This window comes from Pipistrellus hanaki (assembly GCF_964339955.1).
Source record: "Pipistrellus hanaki genome assembly, chromosome: 7".
In the NCBI taxonomy this organism is placed as follows: Eukaryota; Metazoa; Chordata; class Mammalia; order Chiroptera; family Vespertilionidae; genus Pipistrellus; species Pipistrellus hanaki.
This window is the reverse complement of record NC_140509.1, coordinates 70192152-70209097: the sequence shown is the minus strand read 5'-3', so window position 1 is coordinate 70209097 and position 16946 is coordinate 70192152. Positions and strand designations below refer to the sequence as shown.

General features: G+C 41.1%; 1 protein-coding gene across 4 annotated transcripts; it reads left to right on the top strand.

Moving 5' to 3' along the window:
• The first annotated feature begins 611 nt into the window (after window positions 1–611).
• Window positions 612–15947, top strand: ARG1 (arginase 1). 4 transcript variants are annotated; one of them, XM_084889589.1, is made up of 10 exons: window positions 612–1997; window positions 2695–2781; window positions 3121–3237; window positions 7377–7449; window positions 10832–11006; window positions 12529–12688; window positions 13839–13933; window positions 14241–14345; window positions 14552–14688; window positions 15247–15947. In XM_084889589.1, the coding sequence occupies exons 3-10, from the start codon at window positions 3181–3183 to the stop codon at window positions 15411–15413; spliced, it is 969 nt and encodes a 322-aa protein (XP_084745715.1). In that variant the 5' UTR covers window positions 612–1997; window positions 2695–2781; window positions 3121–3180; the 3' UTR covers window positions 15414–15947. The 4 variants fall into 4 exon arrangements, with proteins under 4 accessions (XP_084745715.1, XP_084745718.1, XP_084745717.1 ...); XM_084889592.1 differs by having other exon boundaries at window positions 1972–1997; window positions 3129–3237; XM_084889591.1 differs by lacking the exon at window positions 612–1997 and having other exon boundaries at window positions 2627–2781; window positions 3129–3237.
• The last annotated feature ends 999 nt before the right edge of the window (window positions 15948–16946 follow it).

Below are 16946 nucleotides of genomic sequence, written 5' to 3'. Positions count from 1 at the left end.
GCTATACAAAATGCCACAAGTAACTATCTACTAATGCAAGCAAGTCCACAAGTGAAAGATCGGAAGCCTGTTTGGAAACTAGTCCTACTAAAATGGAGCTGTGAGACCTTGGTTTTCTTGTTCACACATGCTACAAATATTTATGGAGGGCCTGTCACATATCAGCATTGTTCTAGGTTCTGGGAAAACAACAGACAAAACTCTGCCCTCCTGGAATTTAAATACTCCTCAGTGTTCTCTCTCACCAATAGAAAGAGAGAGAAATTAGTTTCTACTAAGTGAATCTGTCCTCTAAATTGCAATCATGTTATTTTCAAGTTGGAAGGATTAGTAGGGTGCATTTTTCCTACATCGGTACTTTTTATGATGATGAAGAGCTCCCCTCACAGATCTGGCAGGCACGAGGATGTGACATGTGGCTTGTGCTTCACTGGAAAGCGCAGAGGTTAGGCCAGGGGTCGGCAACCTTTAAGACATAAAGAGCCACTTGGACCTGTTTTTGAAGGAAAAAAAAAACCTGGGAGCCGCAAAACCATTGCGACATTTAAAACAAATATAACACTGCATATATTGTTTCTTACCTTAATGCTATATACCGGATCGTGCAGTTAGCTGTCAATCTGAAGGAAAAAAAGGATTTTTTCACTTAACAATGTAAAATATATTTTTGCAAATTAATAGCTAATTAAAATATTTAATTTACCTGGTTAATGGGATTTTTGCTCCTGAACCTCAGTGCACAGTGTCTGCACATCAGGGCTGTAAGACATTACCTTCATTTTCACGCAGGCTTGCAAGTTGTCATCTGTGAGGCGTAATTGATGTTTGTTTTTAATATAGTTTATGTTAGAGAAGACCTGCTCACATACATATGTGGAGCCGAAGATCGACAGGACTCCAAATGCATACTTTTTCATGTTTATATAAGTGTTGGCGATGGCATTCCATGTTTTGAATACAAGTTTGTCCTGTTTGGAAAGGTTTTCAATATCACTCCATTTATGATTCTGAGCCAGAATGGCCTTCTGACGGGCAACATCCTCAAGAGTAGCGGCCAAGCATTTGAACTTGGACACCCATATATCTTTGTTGGCTATATCGGCCAGTTCCATCTCAAGATCAGGTTGACTTACACCTGCAAATGCAGTTATATTCAATAGGTATGGATCAATCGCCAGGGGAGTGACAGGGAAGGATAATGTGTTTTTTTCCTCTCTGAACTCACAGAATCGTTTCCCAAACGAACTTTGCATTGTGGTGATTGCAGACTTCAAATATTCCAAATTTATCGTATCATGACTTTGTTTGAACTCTCTCAAAGAGGGAACGTGAGACAGTGTACCTCTCTGTAAATCTTTGACAAACACTGTCAACTTGCACTCGAATGCCAAAACCTCCTCCAGCATGTGCAGGGCTGTGCTTCCTTTCCCCTGAAGGGTTGTATTTAGTGTGTTAAATGTGCTGTCATGTCTACCATAAAATGTAATTTTTCCAGCCACTCTGGTTGTTCCAGCTCAGGAAAGGTGAGCTCTTTGCTGGCCAGGAAAGTTTTTACTTCTTCCAAAGATGAGACAAAGCGTTTTAGCACCTCGCCTCTGGACAGCCACCGGACCTTGTTGTGGAGCAGGAGGTCAGAATATATGCTTTCCACTCACTGTACAGGCCCGACTCCCAGTGACAGTCACACTGCAAAGCCCTCTCTTTCTCTTTCTCCAGTCCTCTCTGTCCTCTTCTTTTTCCTTCTCCCTTTTTTCTCTTTATTGCTTTTTTATTATTATTATTTTTCAGTGTCCCCTCTGTCAGCACCTCTCCCCTCACAACAGTCTTCTCCACCCCAGCTCAGAGGTGCATGCTCAGCGTGCCCTCAGTGACATCACACACTGTGATGTGAGGGAGGAGGCTGGGCCAGGACAGGGAAGCTGTGGTTGCCTAGCGACGCTATGTCACGGGCAACCTGCCACACAGAGCTCCTGGAGGGAGCGCCAGAGGTGGCGGAGGTAAGTGATACAGCTCCCCGCCCCCCACCCCTGCTCCCCGCCCTGCTATCAGCCAGCTGGGAGCCACAGCAAAGCTTCAAAAGAGCCGCAGGTTGCCGACACCTGGGTTAGGCCAATGGTCGGCAAACTCATTAGTCAACAGAGCCAAATATCAACAGTACAACAAATTTAAGTTGAAATTTCTTTAAACTTAAACTTCTTCTAATGCCACTTCTTCAAAATAGTCTCACCCAGACCATGGTATTTTGTGGAAGAGCCACACTCAAGGGGCCAAAGAACTGCAGTTTGCTGACCACGGGGTTAGGTGAATTCACAATGCTTACCAGTGAATCATGGCTCTTCCTCTACAGTTGGCAACCTCTCTGGGCTTCAGTTTCCTCATCAATAAAATGGCATCAAAGATGAGACTTGACATAATATTGGTACAAGGATTAAATGAGATTATATCTAACAGGACAGCATCTGACACATGATAAAAACTCAGTGTTTTTACTATTATGATTAGGATTCCAAAGACTCTTATTTTCTTATTCACTGTATTTAAAAATCAGTATGGCAACACCTCCGGGTATTAATGAGGCAATTAAGATCCCCTTTAATAATAAGCAGGAAAGGAAGTCAGATGCTTTCCCTGGCGGTGTGGGGTATGTGTCTCGCTGATTAACCATTAATCCCAGTGTGTGAAACTTGCACTCAGGATTGTAGGGCTTGAAGGGATGTGAGAAGATCATCTTCCCAGCCCCAGCCCTTCTTTGACACGGAAGGACTCCAAGCCCTGGAGGAAGTAAGTGCCCTTCCCTGAATTAGTTCACCTGGAACCAAGGCATTGTTTAGGTAACAAGGAAGACTTGATTGGATTAGAAAGAGTATTATGATTAGAAAATAAAGATTATAATTAGAGAAGGTATTAACCTAGTTGACTTGTCAAATGGCTGTGAATTGGGGACATGAATAATCTTCCTTCATTAAAGACCAAGTTCTCCCACACGTGAAGAACTTACTGGATTTCCAGTTGACTGTCACTCTTTGGTTCAGTAGGTGGAGCCAATCTCCCTTATTAGAATAAGATAAACAGATTCAGCCCAATTATAAGTGGAAAAAATATGTGCCTCTTGTCATTGAGGGTTGTAGGCGTTGGTGACTGGCTGGGGACCTCGCGTGCAGTGACCAGGAACGTCAGAACATGAGTTCCAAGTCAAAATCCATAGGGGTCATCGGAGCTCCTTTCTCAAAGGGACAGGTGAGTAACAAGCCTTCGTTTGAATAGCTGGGATTTATTAGACAGTTTCAGGCTTTAAACTTAGTAAGGAGTTATTTTTCTGGTTAAGTTCCCTAAGACAACCTGGCCCTGAAATATCATAGAGTTTAAAGTTGTCTCACCAGTTTGTAAGATTGTATAATTATGGTCTTAAACCCAGTTATTTTTGTGGCTCCTAATCTCAGCCACAGCCAATTTTATTTGAATCTACTACCTTTCCCTCATCTTTTAAAAAGAAAATATTTTTTTATTTGAACGGAAATGGATTATTTCTGCATTTTAGCTTCTCATTTAGATTTCCTTGTTCTCATTGTTTTTGGTGTTACTCTGTATGTTTGTAGAGAGAAAGAATTTTAAGAAAACACATTTGTTTAGCTAGGTAATGAATGACTAGAAAAATGTCATAGAGTTCTTTTAATTTGGATAGCTTACATATGATTGCTTTATGCAGCCTTGTGAATGATTCCTATTTTTAAGGGTTTTAGTAATTCTATACAAGTCTTAGTTCATGGACTAAGTAGAATCCTTTGTGTACCTTTCTTTGAGAGAGGAAAAAAGAAAGAAAATCTGACTGTAAGTTAGTAATGTTGAAAGGACTGATGGATTTATGAAACTCCCAGATTGCCAAACATGCCAGTAACATTATAATAAAGTATTTTATTTTCCTGCCCTGGCCACACTCATTCTGATAAATATAATGAGATTGCAGACACCTTAGAGTTCAACACTTATCTGTTCTTAAAAGAAAAAAAAGAAAAAAGCAAACAAGACAAGTGTGAATTGAAACTCCTAAAGTTTTTTTCTTGTTGTTGTTTTAAATGGAGTTTCCTACAAGTTTCTTAGAACTATTTTGCCCACCTGGGTAGTGTTTTATACTCCTCTTCTTCTTCTTCTTCTTTTTTTTTTTTTAATTCTCACCTAGGAGTGAGGATATTTTCTCTATTGATTTCTAGAGAGTGGAAGAGGAGGAGGGGGTGGGGGGGAGGAGGAGGAGGAGGTGGTGGGATATATTGGTTGCCTCACACAGGTGCTCTGACCAAGCCCGGGATGAGGTATGGGTGCCCTTGACCGGGGCACCTTTCGTCCACGGGCCCACTCTCTAACCACAGAACCCAACCGGCCAGGGCCCTCCTCCTAGTTTTGAACTTTTACTTTGCACTCTGGCTTCTTATTGCAAAACCAAACAGGACAGATCAGAGGTGAGAGACCCAAACTGCACGTGGACTCTCAGTAAATACTGATTCACTTTCCCTGAAAACCCTTTAAAGGTCTTTCCCAGAATGCAAAAACATGCTGCTGACACAGAAATTGTTCTTTTAAATGATTAATTGCAAAATTCACAATATACTCACTTATTCTTGGGCAGGTTCTAACAAAGATAGAATTGAAAAAAATAACAAAAGAAATGGAGCAAGGGAAATGGAAGGAAGGAAGGGAGAAAGGGAAGAAGGGAGAGAGGGAGGACAGAAACAGCATGAACATGCTGTAGTCCCTGGACATTAGCAGAAAGCCTTAGGCTGATGGTAACAGCCCTCTAGGGGATATAGCCTGATGCATTTTCTGTCTTCAGTTAATTCTTTTTCTTTTGCACTACAGCCCTTCCCCCATTAAAACATGGCCCAGTGATAATGAAGCTATTGTCTCATTCATGATAATAAGGACACAGAGAGATATTTTTCTACACTAAGCCATAGAATAGAGGGGGGAAATGGCCAACATATAAGCATCTGTCCTCACCTAAAGGAAGTAAAAGTTTAACAAACAAGCAAGGGAGAGAGTTAGAGGACAAATGACTAGAAGGTTGAGTCCGAGAAAGGACTCTCTCCTATCTCACCCTCTTGCGAGGCAGTGGGAGATAGGAGAGAGGTAGTGGCAAAAAAATGAGGTAGCTTTTATATTTATTTTACAGTTGAGTTAACTAAGGCTCAGAGAGGTTTGGAAATCTGCTCAGGGTCACATAGCCTCGAGTGTGTGATTCCAGACAGGACTGTTTAATCCCAAAGCCAGGCGAAAGGGGAATGGACTGAAGGAGAAAATGTGTCAGGCAGAGCATGTGGAGGCCCTTCCTGCTAGGGACAGGAATTGGACATCGAGGATTTGCTTGGCAGCCAGGCCAAGTCATCTGCTAATTTGAATTGGGAAGAAATATTTGCTTGGTTTGGTGCCACAGCCCAATCCTAGGGACAACACATGTGTCTTTGGAACTTCCACTCTCTGACAACAGGAAGTAACTTTATATGTAAAAACCATGTTGGAGCCCTGGCTGGTTTGGCTCAGTGAATAGAGCCTGGCCTGTGGACTGGGGGGTGTCCTGGGTTCTATTCCAGTCAAGGGCACATGCCCGGTTTGCAGGCTCAATCTCCATTAGGGGATGTGCCGGAGGCAGCCAATCAATGGTTCTCTTTCGTTATTGATATTTCTATCTCTCTCCCTCTCCCTTCCTCTCTAAATAAATAAAAATATATATAAAAACCAAAAACTATGTTGGAAGTTAGAGTCAGAGAGATACATGAAAGAACTGTTTCTTTAATGTCACTAATCTGCCATGAGGCTGGCTTCCTGGATATAAAAACAGCAAGGCTAGAATTCTTGCTCACTGTGTTTATTAAGCAGGTCAAAAGTTGAAATACCAGGTTGGTCTTTGTGGGTTCAGCCAACTGCCAGGTGATTTTCCCTGTTGCCTGCTTTGTCCCATAGAACCCTCCCTTACTATTGTGAGGATCTGCACATGACTGTCTCCCATGCTACCTTTAAAAAAATGCCTTTACTGGCCTGGCTGGGGTGGCCCGGTGGTTGAGTGTTGACCTATGAACCAGGAAGTCACAATTACCAAGAGGTCACATGTAAATATTTCTTTCTTTTCCACGTCTAGCGTAGCTAGAGAGTGGTCCAGTTCCTGAGTAGGGGCGGCTGGAGATTGAGAAAATGAAAGAAAGAGACAGACACAGAGATAGAAGGAAAAAGCTGGGGCCAGGTGAGACCACTGTCTTCTGACATTGAGAGGGACAGGGCCAGTGACCCCAAGTCAATACAGCATGTTTATTTTATACAGCAAAAAAACAGGAAGTTTTACTAAAAGTCAAGACAAAGGAGATTTATGTACATTCTTGGGTGGGCCCAAGTCATACTCATTTCTGGTGCTTGGCTGGATTTCAATAACAAAACCCACCCCCTGGCACCTGGGCTGAAGGTCAAGCTGACAACACTCCTGCCTTTTGGCAAAGCGTGTTTCCAGGATGTGGCTTTGCTGAAGCCATTGGATTCATCTGACAATAATTAAAGAAATGCCCATGTGCCTTCCCAGGTTCCCTCTATACTCACGGTTCAAATCCTGGTCTGGGCACATGCTCAGATTTTGAGCTCAATCCCCAGAAGGGGGTATGTAGGAGGAAGCTGATCAATGATTCTCTCTCCCATCATTGATGTTTCTCTCTCTCCCTTTCCCTTCCTCTCTGAAATTAATAATAATTATATTTGAGTAAATGCCTTTACTCAAGCTATTGACCTGATTTACAAAGTTCCTCCAGCACCCATCCATCATCCTGAGCTCATGTCGCAACACAATGCTGAAATGTCATCTGCTCCACCTGACACCCTCTGTCCCCAGCAGAGATAGGACCATCCTGTTTTGTTGTTATGGCATCTTGTATCTACTTCGAAGACAATTTCCCAGTGCTATAGTTGATCTTAAATATCCAAATTCCCTCTTAGCTTTTGAGTTAATCAAAGACAAAAACCCTCTCTTTTTAATTGTAGTGTCTCCATTTATCATAGTGCTTTTGCACAAAACAAATGTTCACTAAGTTAGTAACATAGGGTGATGGGAAGAGGAGATGCAGGTTTTGGAATCCAAAGGACTGGGTTAAGGTCCTAAGGCTCTGCCACTTGTTAGCTGTGTGAGGGAAGGAGCATTAGATAACCTTTCTGATTCTAGACCATTATATTTGACATAGGAGTAATCCAATCTAACTTGCTGTGATAGTTAAATGTAAAGTCCTGGCTCCTTAGGAACTCAAGAAGATCCTATAACTACTATTCAATGGATTAAACAATGAATTTTCTATTCTGTGCATCTGATGACCAAGATGATGTCTGAATTCCCTTCTTTTTCAATTGTTCAGCCTCGAGGAGGAGTGGAAGAAGGCCCTAAAGTACTGAGAAAGGCTGGCCTGCTTGAGAAGCTTAAAGAACAAGGTAATGTTTAGCTTGAAATGTTGCAGAAGATCAGAGAAAAAACAAGCAACGCTTAGAGAGATGAAGTTCCACTTTATTATACACCGGTGGGCTCAGAGAAAATGTCTTTCAAATTCTGAGCAAAGCAACAAGCAGGAGTTTTCTTTTTATTAAAGAGTCAGCCCTATGTGTGCTTAGTGGTTATCTTGCTGGAAGCTTGTGGCCTTGAAAACAAGACAGTTCCATTCAATTAAAAAATACGTCTGGCACAAGAGCGTGGAAGTATCTAGGCTCTGGCCTACAAGGTCAGACAGCTAAGCTTATCTTCCTTGTTATTCAAGCAGGCTAGAAAGCAAAGGATAAGGGACTTTCTAAAAATGGCAGAGTTGACTTTACAGAGTAAGGGACTATCTAAATAGCAGAGAATTTCAAACAGTAGTTTTACAAAATAGGGATTAGCCTTCTCAGAAAGATGATCTGCCTGAATTCTTTCCTGTTCTGAAGGATGCACAGGCTCCTGTTAACATGGGGACTGTCTGCAATGACATCTGTACCACAGAATTCAGCGCTGGCTAGAACCTTAGATGTGCACCCTATACAGAGAAGCAGCGTGTGGAAAGAATGCACAATCAATTACTCAGATATCTTGTCTTTCCAGCCAGACTACTTTGTAAGAGAATGTGTGTGCATAGGAATTGGGGTTGGCTGGGTGGGAAGGGAGTTGGGAGTATTAAAAATTGAAGGCAAGGGGCAACAACAGAAAGCACACTACTACCAAGAGGAGCCCCATTTGTAAGAGGAAATAAAACAGTAATAGCACAGTCTCGGTTTGATGCCTCTATTTTCCTTGGTGGGGGTTTGAGGCAACAGAGAAGCTGTGGGTCCCAGGAGGTCAAGTTTGGACTGGAAAGTGAACACCTCGGATGAGTGAGTTGTGGAACCAGGCTCCCAGGGCATGGTTCTCTAAGGGGAGGGGCACTGGGAAGTCCTATGCAAGGAAGAAGGGGCCCCCAGCCTTCCCAGCTCTTAGAAGAGGAGGAGGAGAACGAGGAGGACGGGGAGGAGGAGGAGGAGGAGGAGGAAGAGGAGGAGGAGGAGGAAGAGGAGGAGGAGGAGGAGGAGGAGGAGGAGGAGGAGGAGGAACAGAAGGAGGAAGAGAAGGAGCAGGGGAAGGGGGAGAAGGAAGAGAAACAAGCAGAGAAGGAGAAGGAGGAGGAGGGGAAGGGAGAGAAGGAAGAGGAGGAGGGAGGAGGAGGAGGGGGAGGAGGAGAAAGGGGAGGAGGAAGAGGAAGTGGGGTAGTTGCTTAGTCTCAAGGCTTTTCCAAACCCTGTGCCACCTGGAACCAGTGAACTGGGCAGCCTGTTGTATCAACAGGCTTCCTCAGATCCCGTCCTTCTGTCGTAACTTCTGAAAACTGGGCCATGAGGGAAAGGTTAGGAAATGGGATGGACCTGGGGCTTCTGAGTCAGTATCACAGTATCAGGTGATTGAGTTGTTTGTTCTGGGGATGTGATACCTAGAAAACTTTCAGCAGCTCGACCACGGCCCAGAGGGCTATGCCAAATTCCACTTTTCCACAGTGTTGAATAGTAACAGTAAACCTTCCTGTAGATGGCCAGCTACATCCACAAATGCCTACCACAAACATCAGAAAGAGCTATTAAGTCAAAACTTTATTTCCTTCCAGTTTCTGCCTTTCTCTCCAGGCACGTCCTTGAACCCGCTGGAGCAGTTTGCTTCTGTTGGTTGTTGCAAGAACTGCTACTTATTTTTCTTTAAGGGGAGGGCCAAACTCTGAGAATGTGCCCATGGAAATTCACTACAATATCAGAAATAATAAGGGAGTATTAAGTTACAACACTTTTATTAATAAACATGGAGAGTGTAAGCAAAAAGATGCCCTAGTAATAATACTGCGCGTATGATTACTCATATTATACACACATATATATTTGCATATGTGAGCATGCAAATGAAAAATACTTTGTATCTTAAAAAGTACAGCTAAAAAAAAACTAAAAGCAAAAACAACAAAACAAAAAAAGTATAATACAACTAAAGTAAGTGTCATCTTTATATGTAAAACCTGGATAAAGTGTTGGCGAGGACATAGAGCAACAGGAAACGCTCATACATTTCTGATGAGAATGCATAATGATACATCGAGCCACTTGGGAAAGACGGCCAGTTTCTTAAAGAAAGGTACATTTATCCTTTGACCCAGCAAATCTACTCCAAGGTCTTTAACCAAAAGAAATGAAAACATGTTCTCACAAGGCCTTGTCTGTACTTGAAGGTATAGAGCAGCATTGTTTATAACAGCCAGACTGGAAACAACAGAATGCCCCCAACTGGTAAATAAAGAAAGGGCACAACCATCCATTGGGATGCACTATCTCTGGCTGCTTATGGGCATGAGGGAACTTAGGGGAAATGGAGGTATTCTAAATCTTGATTGTGCTGGTGGTTAAAAGACTGTAGATATTTCTAAAACTCACTGACTGGTAAGCTAAAAAGGAATACGTTTTGGTAAATAAGAATTATGCATCATAAATCTAAGAAAAAAAAGAGAGAGACCCTGGTAGAGAACAGGAAGCCTGGGTAAATGAACTGGACTAGTCTGTCAGTGAACAAGCATAATTTGCTCACATTTTATATCAGGTTAAATCTCTTGAAGGTGTTATTGAATCACAGACACATACAGACAGGCATGAATACAATACACAATGACCGCTTAGTTCAGAACATTGAATCGAGCCCGTATCAACGTGTTACACGAAGCTCTGCACCTTGAGGCATAACGCATGGCCTTTGAGGAAGTGCAGCAAGGTCCTTAGGAACTTTGGGTTACCGTATTGGAACAGTGTGATAACAAAGTTTTTCTTTCCTGGCTTGCTGAAGTGTTAGGACTGAAGGTAACCACCTACTCGTATTGAATTCTGACAATAGCACTGTGAGGCAGGTACAATGGGCAGAAGAGGGAGCTGGACTGGATTGTTAACAAAATAATGGTGTGTTTTCTTCTTTTTAAATATGGTTTCTTTACTAACAATACAATACACGCTTATTGTGGAAAAGTAGAAAGCACATGAGCACAGAGACAAAGACAGCGACACCACCCACTAAACCCAGACCAGGTCACCCTGCTGTACTTACAGCCTAACTGGCAGATTTGAGCATTTACCGAGAACCCAGCATACAGCAGGCGGGAGTGCAGCCCAGGTGAGATGATGTCAGGCAAAAGTAGATGTGGTGTTTACCTTCACAATTTTCAAGTCTGTTCAGACTCTTTCTGTGCTTGTATTTTGGAAAATAGGCCTCTTTTGTACATTTAAAATCAGGCTACATAGACTGTTTTGTAGTCTTTATGTAGTAACCTGCAACTTTTAATTTTAACGACAGAGTGTGACGTGAAGGATTATGGGGACCTGCCCTTTGCCGATGTCCCTAATGACAGTCCATTTCAAATCGTGAAGAATCCAAGGTCTGTGGGAAAAGCCAACGAGCAGCTGGCCGACGTGGTGGCAGAAGCCAAGAAAAATGGAAGGGTCAGCGTGGTGCTGGGTGGAGACCACAGGTACTGTTTAATGAGGGGCTGTGTGAGATTGGCACTGATGGCATGAAGGTTTAACCAAAAACGTGGGAAGAGAGAACATATGGGAGGGAAAGCACTGATCAAGAGTTTATATCAAATTTTCTATTTAAAAAATATTGCTGGTTACTACTTTATTTTGGAAACACACTTAGCTCTATTTGAAATCTTGAATTATCTTTTTATTACAACAGAAAATACATTACATGTGAATGAATTACAGTACAATATTCAGCAGAGGCTTATATTTCTAAATAAGCACCGAGGAAATTCACAGTCAACTTATTGCGCTTGATTACTGATCATAGGAACAACCCATGTAGGTCAACATTTAAAAATGTTTTCCATTATAAAAGTAATAATTATATAAAGTTTTTTGAAATACACACACATGTAAAAGTAAAAAACAAACAACAACCAGTGGGAATTGTAGTTTTTCCTAACAACCATTTCAACCGGAATTTCCCTGACATGATTTTGTTTAACAATGGTGTGTGTGTGTGTGTGTGTGTGTGTGTGTGTTATCCTGCTTTGTTCTTAATCCACAGTTGAAATTTCCTTTTCTTTACTTCATGATATATAAGCACATTTTTTTCTGTTGCATAATTTTTCATTAAAGTGTTAATATCGCTATACATACACATATTGTCCAATACTCAAGTAATTTTCAAAATTACAAATAATGTGGCAAAGACAATTTCTGTGCATGAGCCTCTTTATTTCTTTAAAGACTAGTTTATTGATTTTTTTTTTTTTAAGAGAAAGGGGCACAATTGCTTCCACTTTGAGAATTGAGAAGTTCACGATTCTCTAAATGGTACTCAAAACATTCACACATAAGGTATTGTATAGCCAATCCTAACCTTTTAACTTTTGTGTAAGATATTGCTGAGCTGTTCCATTCAGGCACATTTTCCGGAGCTTGAAGTGCTGGATGTGAACTTGGAGGGTTCTGCGTAGGTCCTTAGAGGAGGAAGTTCAAGGGGAGGATCCGATTGAATAGAACGAGCACCTGGGATATGCTTACTCAGGTGGATGTAAGGGCTGCTGAGTCAAGCTCTCCAATGGTAAACAATTGGGTTTAAGAAAAATGGAAAGACTCTGTCATGACTCACTGGGGAGAATTAAGTACTTACCCAGAGAAATGAGAGTGCAAAAAATAAGCCTGATTCAACCCTGAATGTGGAATAGTCTCATGCTAAGGAATTCTTTGTGTGGTAGTGTTTTTACACATTATTTAATTTTTGGTGAAACTATAATTTACAATTTTATTAGAAGGTGGTTTTGAAAAGTATCACAAATTACGTAGTGATACCTTTGTGTAACTATAACTTCTTGGTAACTATGAAGGGCAAGCTCTACTTTCTCTGTTGCTACAATTGTTTAATTGGCATCTCCCATTTAAAACTATGAGCAATATCAGCTGACTTAAAGGAAAATCAAGCATGAGCATTGAGTTAATAATATGATGCCTGTAAGGTGCTCACACAAACTCTCTCCTCTGAAGTTTGGCCATCGGAAGCATCTCTGGCCACGCCAAGGTCCACCCGGATCTCTGTGTCATTTGGGTGGATGCTCACACGGATATCAACACTCCACAGACAACCACAAGTGGGAACTTGCATGGACAGCCTGTGTCTTTCCTCCTGAAGGAACTAAAGGGAAAGGTAAGAGGCTGGTTGGCATTTTATTCAGGAGGTGGAGGGATGTAAGAACCATTCTGCCATCGTATTCTTGGAATAATCTCAAACTCTTTTCTTGGCAGCAGATAAGCAAAGGGTTGGAGAAATAAAATGGTGAAGCTAGCTAGGCACCTCTCCCTTCTTTGATGGCTTGCAAACTGACCTTGTATCTTCCCTTTTGATTCTTAAACGACCCTTTTTAGGTGGAGCAGAGAATAATTCTAAGCAAGTCAGCAGAGGTTCAGACATTGACCAACTCACCTAAGATCACACACCAGGCGAGGGCCAGAACTGGTCTCTTAGGGCCGACCTTTTTCTACTACATGCCACACAGCTTCTCGTGGTACCGAGTGTCCCCTCCACATCAAAAACAGAGTTCTTGAAATGCAGATCACAGTGGTTTATTTAACATCTTCACTGTGAGGAGCACATAGCTAAACCATAAGCAGAACTGCCTCCTTGCTCCCTAGAAACTTACTTTCTAAAAGATGCAAGATGAAATTCCATATTAAAACTTAACATTGTGGCTCATCATTTTTATTGATATGCTTAGTAGTATGCCAATAAAACAATGTTTATTACTTTACCTGTAGCATATTGGTCTTTATGATGATACCTGGAAATGTTAGGTTTAATGGCCAGAAGTAATGTTTTCTGAAGTGACAACCAACCGATAGGTGTATACACTTGCAAAATGTGCAGCTAGCCTACGGAAACAGCCAAGCTCAACTCCAGAACATGTGAAGAGCAACCAAAGGGTTGGACAAACGTTTTCCTTTAGCCACTCGAAGCCATCTTCTGGGCTTTGAGAAAGAGAAGTAAAGAAGGGATGGAAAGTAATGGAAGTACACTGACTTCCTTACAGAAGAGTGCTGGGAAAGCAGGGCCCAATAGAAATGGTGCGGAAATGGTTCAGGTTAGGTCTGGGCCACAGGGTGAGGCTGGGTAGGGCCAAAGGAACCATGGGGACCACCAGGAGAGGCAGGCATTCTCTTCGTCGTTTTGTATTGTCTTTTAATGATTCCTAAACACGTATGTTCTAAATAGAAGATCTATCCAACAAGTGCTCTTAACTGCCAATGTAAGATTTGCTCAAGAGACGTATACATGACCAAATGGAAATTTGCAATTTTAGATCCCTGATGTACCAGGATTCTCCTGGGTGACGCCCTGCATAACTGCCAAAGATATTGTGTATATTGGCCTGAGAGACGTGGACCCTGGGGAACAGTAAGTTTATTCCTTGATGCAATTTGCCTTCATTTTTGTCCTTTTGCATGCTAGGTGCACTGGCCAAACCTATGGTAAAAAATTATTTTTTAAGTACCAAGTATTTGGTACATCCACGTATGTGTATATATTCAAATGATTCTTATATTGACTTGCTAGTAAAAATATATTGATATATACATAGAGTTCACAGAACTTACATATTTTATGTATCTTAGCACATTAATCTTTTCTTAAAAGGAGACGAGAGGGCATAGGGTAAGCCTCCATGTTAATTATAAATTACTTACTCTCTCCTCTTTCATAGCTACCTTTTGAAAACTCTGGGTATTAAGTTCTTTTCAATGACTGAAGTGGACAGAATGGGAATTGGCAAGGTGATGGAAGAAACACTCAGCTACCTACTAGGAAGGTATGATGCTTGTGTGTGCAACATAAATATTGTTAAGCAAACTGGCTACTGGTACTAATCAATGTAAGTTATTAATAAAGCCTTTATGTAAAACCATGGAACTTCACTAGGTTGTTCCTTATTACAGAGCAAAGTAAGAACTATATTTATCTAGTAAATAATAAGCCACCAACTTTAACCTGAATTGCTTTCCCTCTTCTTAAAAGAAAGAAAAGGCCAATTCATCTGAGCTATGATGTTGATGGATTGGATCCATCTGTCACACCAGCTACTGGCACACCAGTCATTGGGGGTCTGTCTTACAGAGAAGGTATCTACATTACAGAAGAAATTTGCAAAACAGGTAGGTATAAATCTAAGTGAATAAAGAATCAAGTATACACATGGCCAATATATACTTATTAGAAGCCTGAACGAAATTCCTGCACTGGGGTGTGGGGGTCCCTCAGCCAGGCTTGTGCACTCTCACAGTCTGAGAGCCCCGCAAACAATTGCCCCAAAGAGGTAGGCCACACCCACCTAGCCCGGGCTCTGCGATAGATTGCCCCAGCAGAGGGAGGCCCAGGATGATCATGGGGCAATGGGTGGGCCCCTGACCAATTGCATTGCACTTGCCTTGGCTGAGTTGGCACCAGGTGGGTGTCATAGTGTGGTCATCTGGATGATCATTCCGCTGTTCGACCATTCGGTCAATTAGCATATTGCATTTTTGTTATAGATACTGCCTAGTCTGAAAATCAAGACCCGGTTGACACTTCCAGAATGCCCATTGCATGAGGCAGTAACCAAAGTGGTTTCAGTTGGTTACCCCCGCTTTATACTCCTGAGTAACATTTCAGAGATACTGAATTTAAAATGTCAACTATTTAACAAATTACTTTATTTCTGTTTATTGCTGTAGGGCTACTGTCAGGATTGGACATAATGGAAGTGAATCCATCTCTGGGGAAGACACCAGAAGAAGTAACTCGAACAGTCAACACAGCAGTAGCAATAACCTTGTCTTGTTTTGGAGTTGCTCGAGAGGGTAACCATAAGCCTATTGACTACCTTAACCCACCAAAGTAAATGTGGAAACATTATGTGAAAATCTCAGAGCTTATAACTTAGCAAATCGAATAATTTACCTAAGCTTACGATTATCTTCTTATAGATTTGGTGTTTCAGGAAAATGTTTTACCTGAGGAAATATTAGAACAATTAGTATAAACTGCATCAATTCCCTATTGGTGTAAAATATTTGGAAATTCAAGTTTTTGTAAATTTAAAAAGCTTATATTTCCCATTTTGGCAAAAGACTTATCCTTACAAATGGAAGTACATATTAATTCCCAAACAAAAATTTGCTGGCATTAAAAATAAACACACTCCCAGAAGATAATGGCAAGAAATATTCTAAGTGATGAAAAGCAAGAACCTACAACCAAGATTACTCTCCCAGCAAAGCTATCATTTAGAATCAAAGAACAGATAAAGAGCTTCCCAGACAAGAAAAAGCTAAAGGAGTTCATCACTACTAAACCAGTATTACATGAAACGTTAAAGTATCTTCTTGAAGAAGTAGAAGAGACAAAAATATGAACAATAAAATGGCAATAAATAGATGTCTATCAACAATTCAATCTAAAAAAAACACAAAATAAATTAACAAGCAGAACTGAAACAAACTCATAGATACAGAGGACATTTTGACAGTTGCCAGATGGCAGGGGAATTGGGCAGTGGGTGAAAGAAGTAAAGGGATTAAGAAGTACAAATTGGTAGTTATAGAATAGTCACAGGGATGTAAAATACAGCATAGGGAATGTAGTCATTACTATTCTAATAATTTTGGATGGTGTCAAAAGGGTACAAGATGTCATAATATGTCTAATCATTTAGTAAATTATATAATATCTAATCACTTAGTAAATTATATAATATCTAGTCCTTTGTAAATTATACAATGTCTAACTGGGGTGTACACCTAAAGCTAAACCTGAAACTAATATAATGCTGTGTGTCAGTTGCAATTAAAAAAAGATTAAATGGCAAAAAACACACACCAACATAGTGGGATTCCTGGTATCAGGAGGTAAAGGTGCCACACTTGAAAACGAACCGTATTCCTACGTTATTCAAAAGATGTGATTTTTAGCTGGGCCAGCATGGCTCTCTGGTTGAGCATTGACCTACGTATCAGGTCATGATTCGATTCCCAGGCAGGGCACATGCCAGGCTGCAGACTTGATCCCCAGTAAGGGGTGAGCAGGAGGCAGCCAATCAATGATTCTCTCATCATTGATGTCTCTATCTCTCTCTCCCCTTTCTCTCTGAAATCAATAAAAATATATATTTTTAAAAAGATGTGATTTTTATAATACTCTTTATATAAGATCCTATCATGTCTACATATTTCTAAATATATGCAAAACACACACACACACACACACACACACATCTTGCTTAAAACTACTATAAAGATTTTAAAAACCACAGTGAAATCATCATCCTCTAAACACTGGTGAGACGTTGGTGAAGTTAAACTCTTTGACTCTGGTTTCTTCATCTGTAAAATGGATAAGTCATAAGGATTGGGTAATCTCCAAGTCCATGAATGAC

Coding starts and splice junctions, on each gene's coding strand:
- ARG1 (XM_084889589.1), top strand. CDS start 3,181: ATGAGTTCCAAGTCAAAATCCATAGGGGTCATCGGAGCTCCTTTCTCA. Junction 3,238..7,376: donor CTCCTTTCTCAAAGGGACAG/GTGAGTAACAAG, acceptor TCAATTGTTCAG/CCTCGAGGAGGAGTGGAAGA. Junction 13,934..14,240: donor GACGTGGACCCTGGGGAACA/GTAAGTTTATTC, acceptor CCTCTTTCATAG/CTACCTTTTGAAAACTCTGG.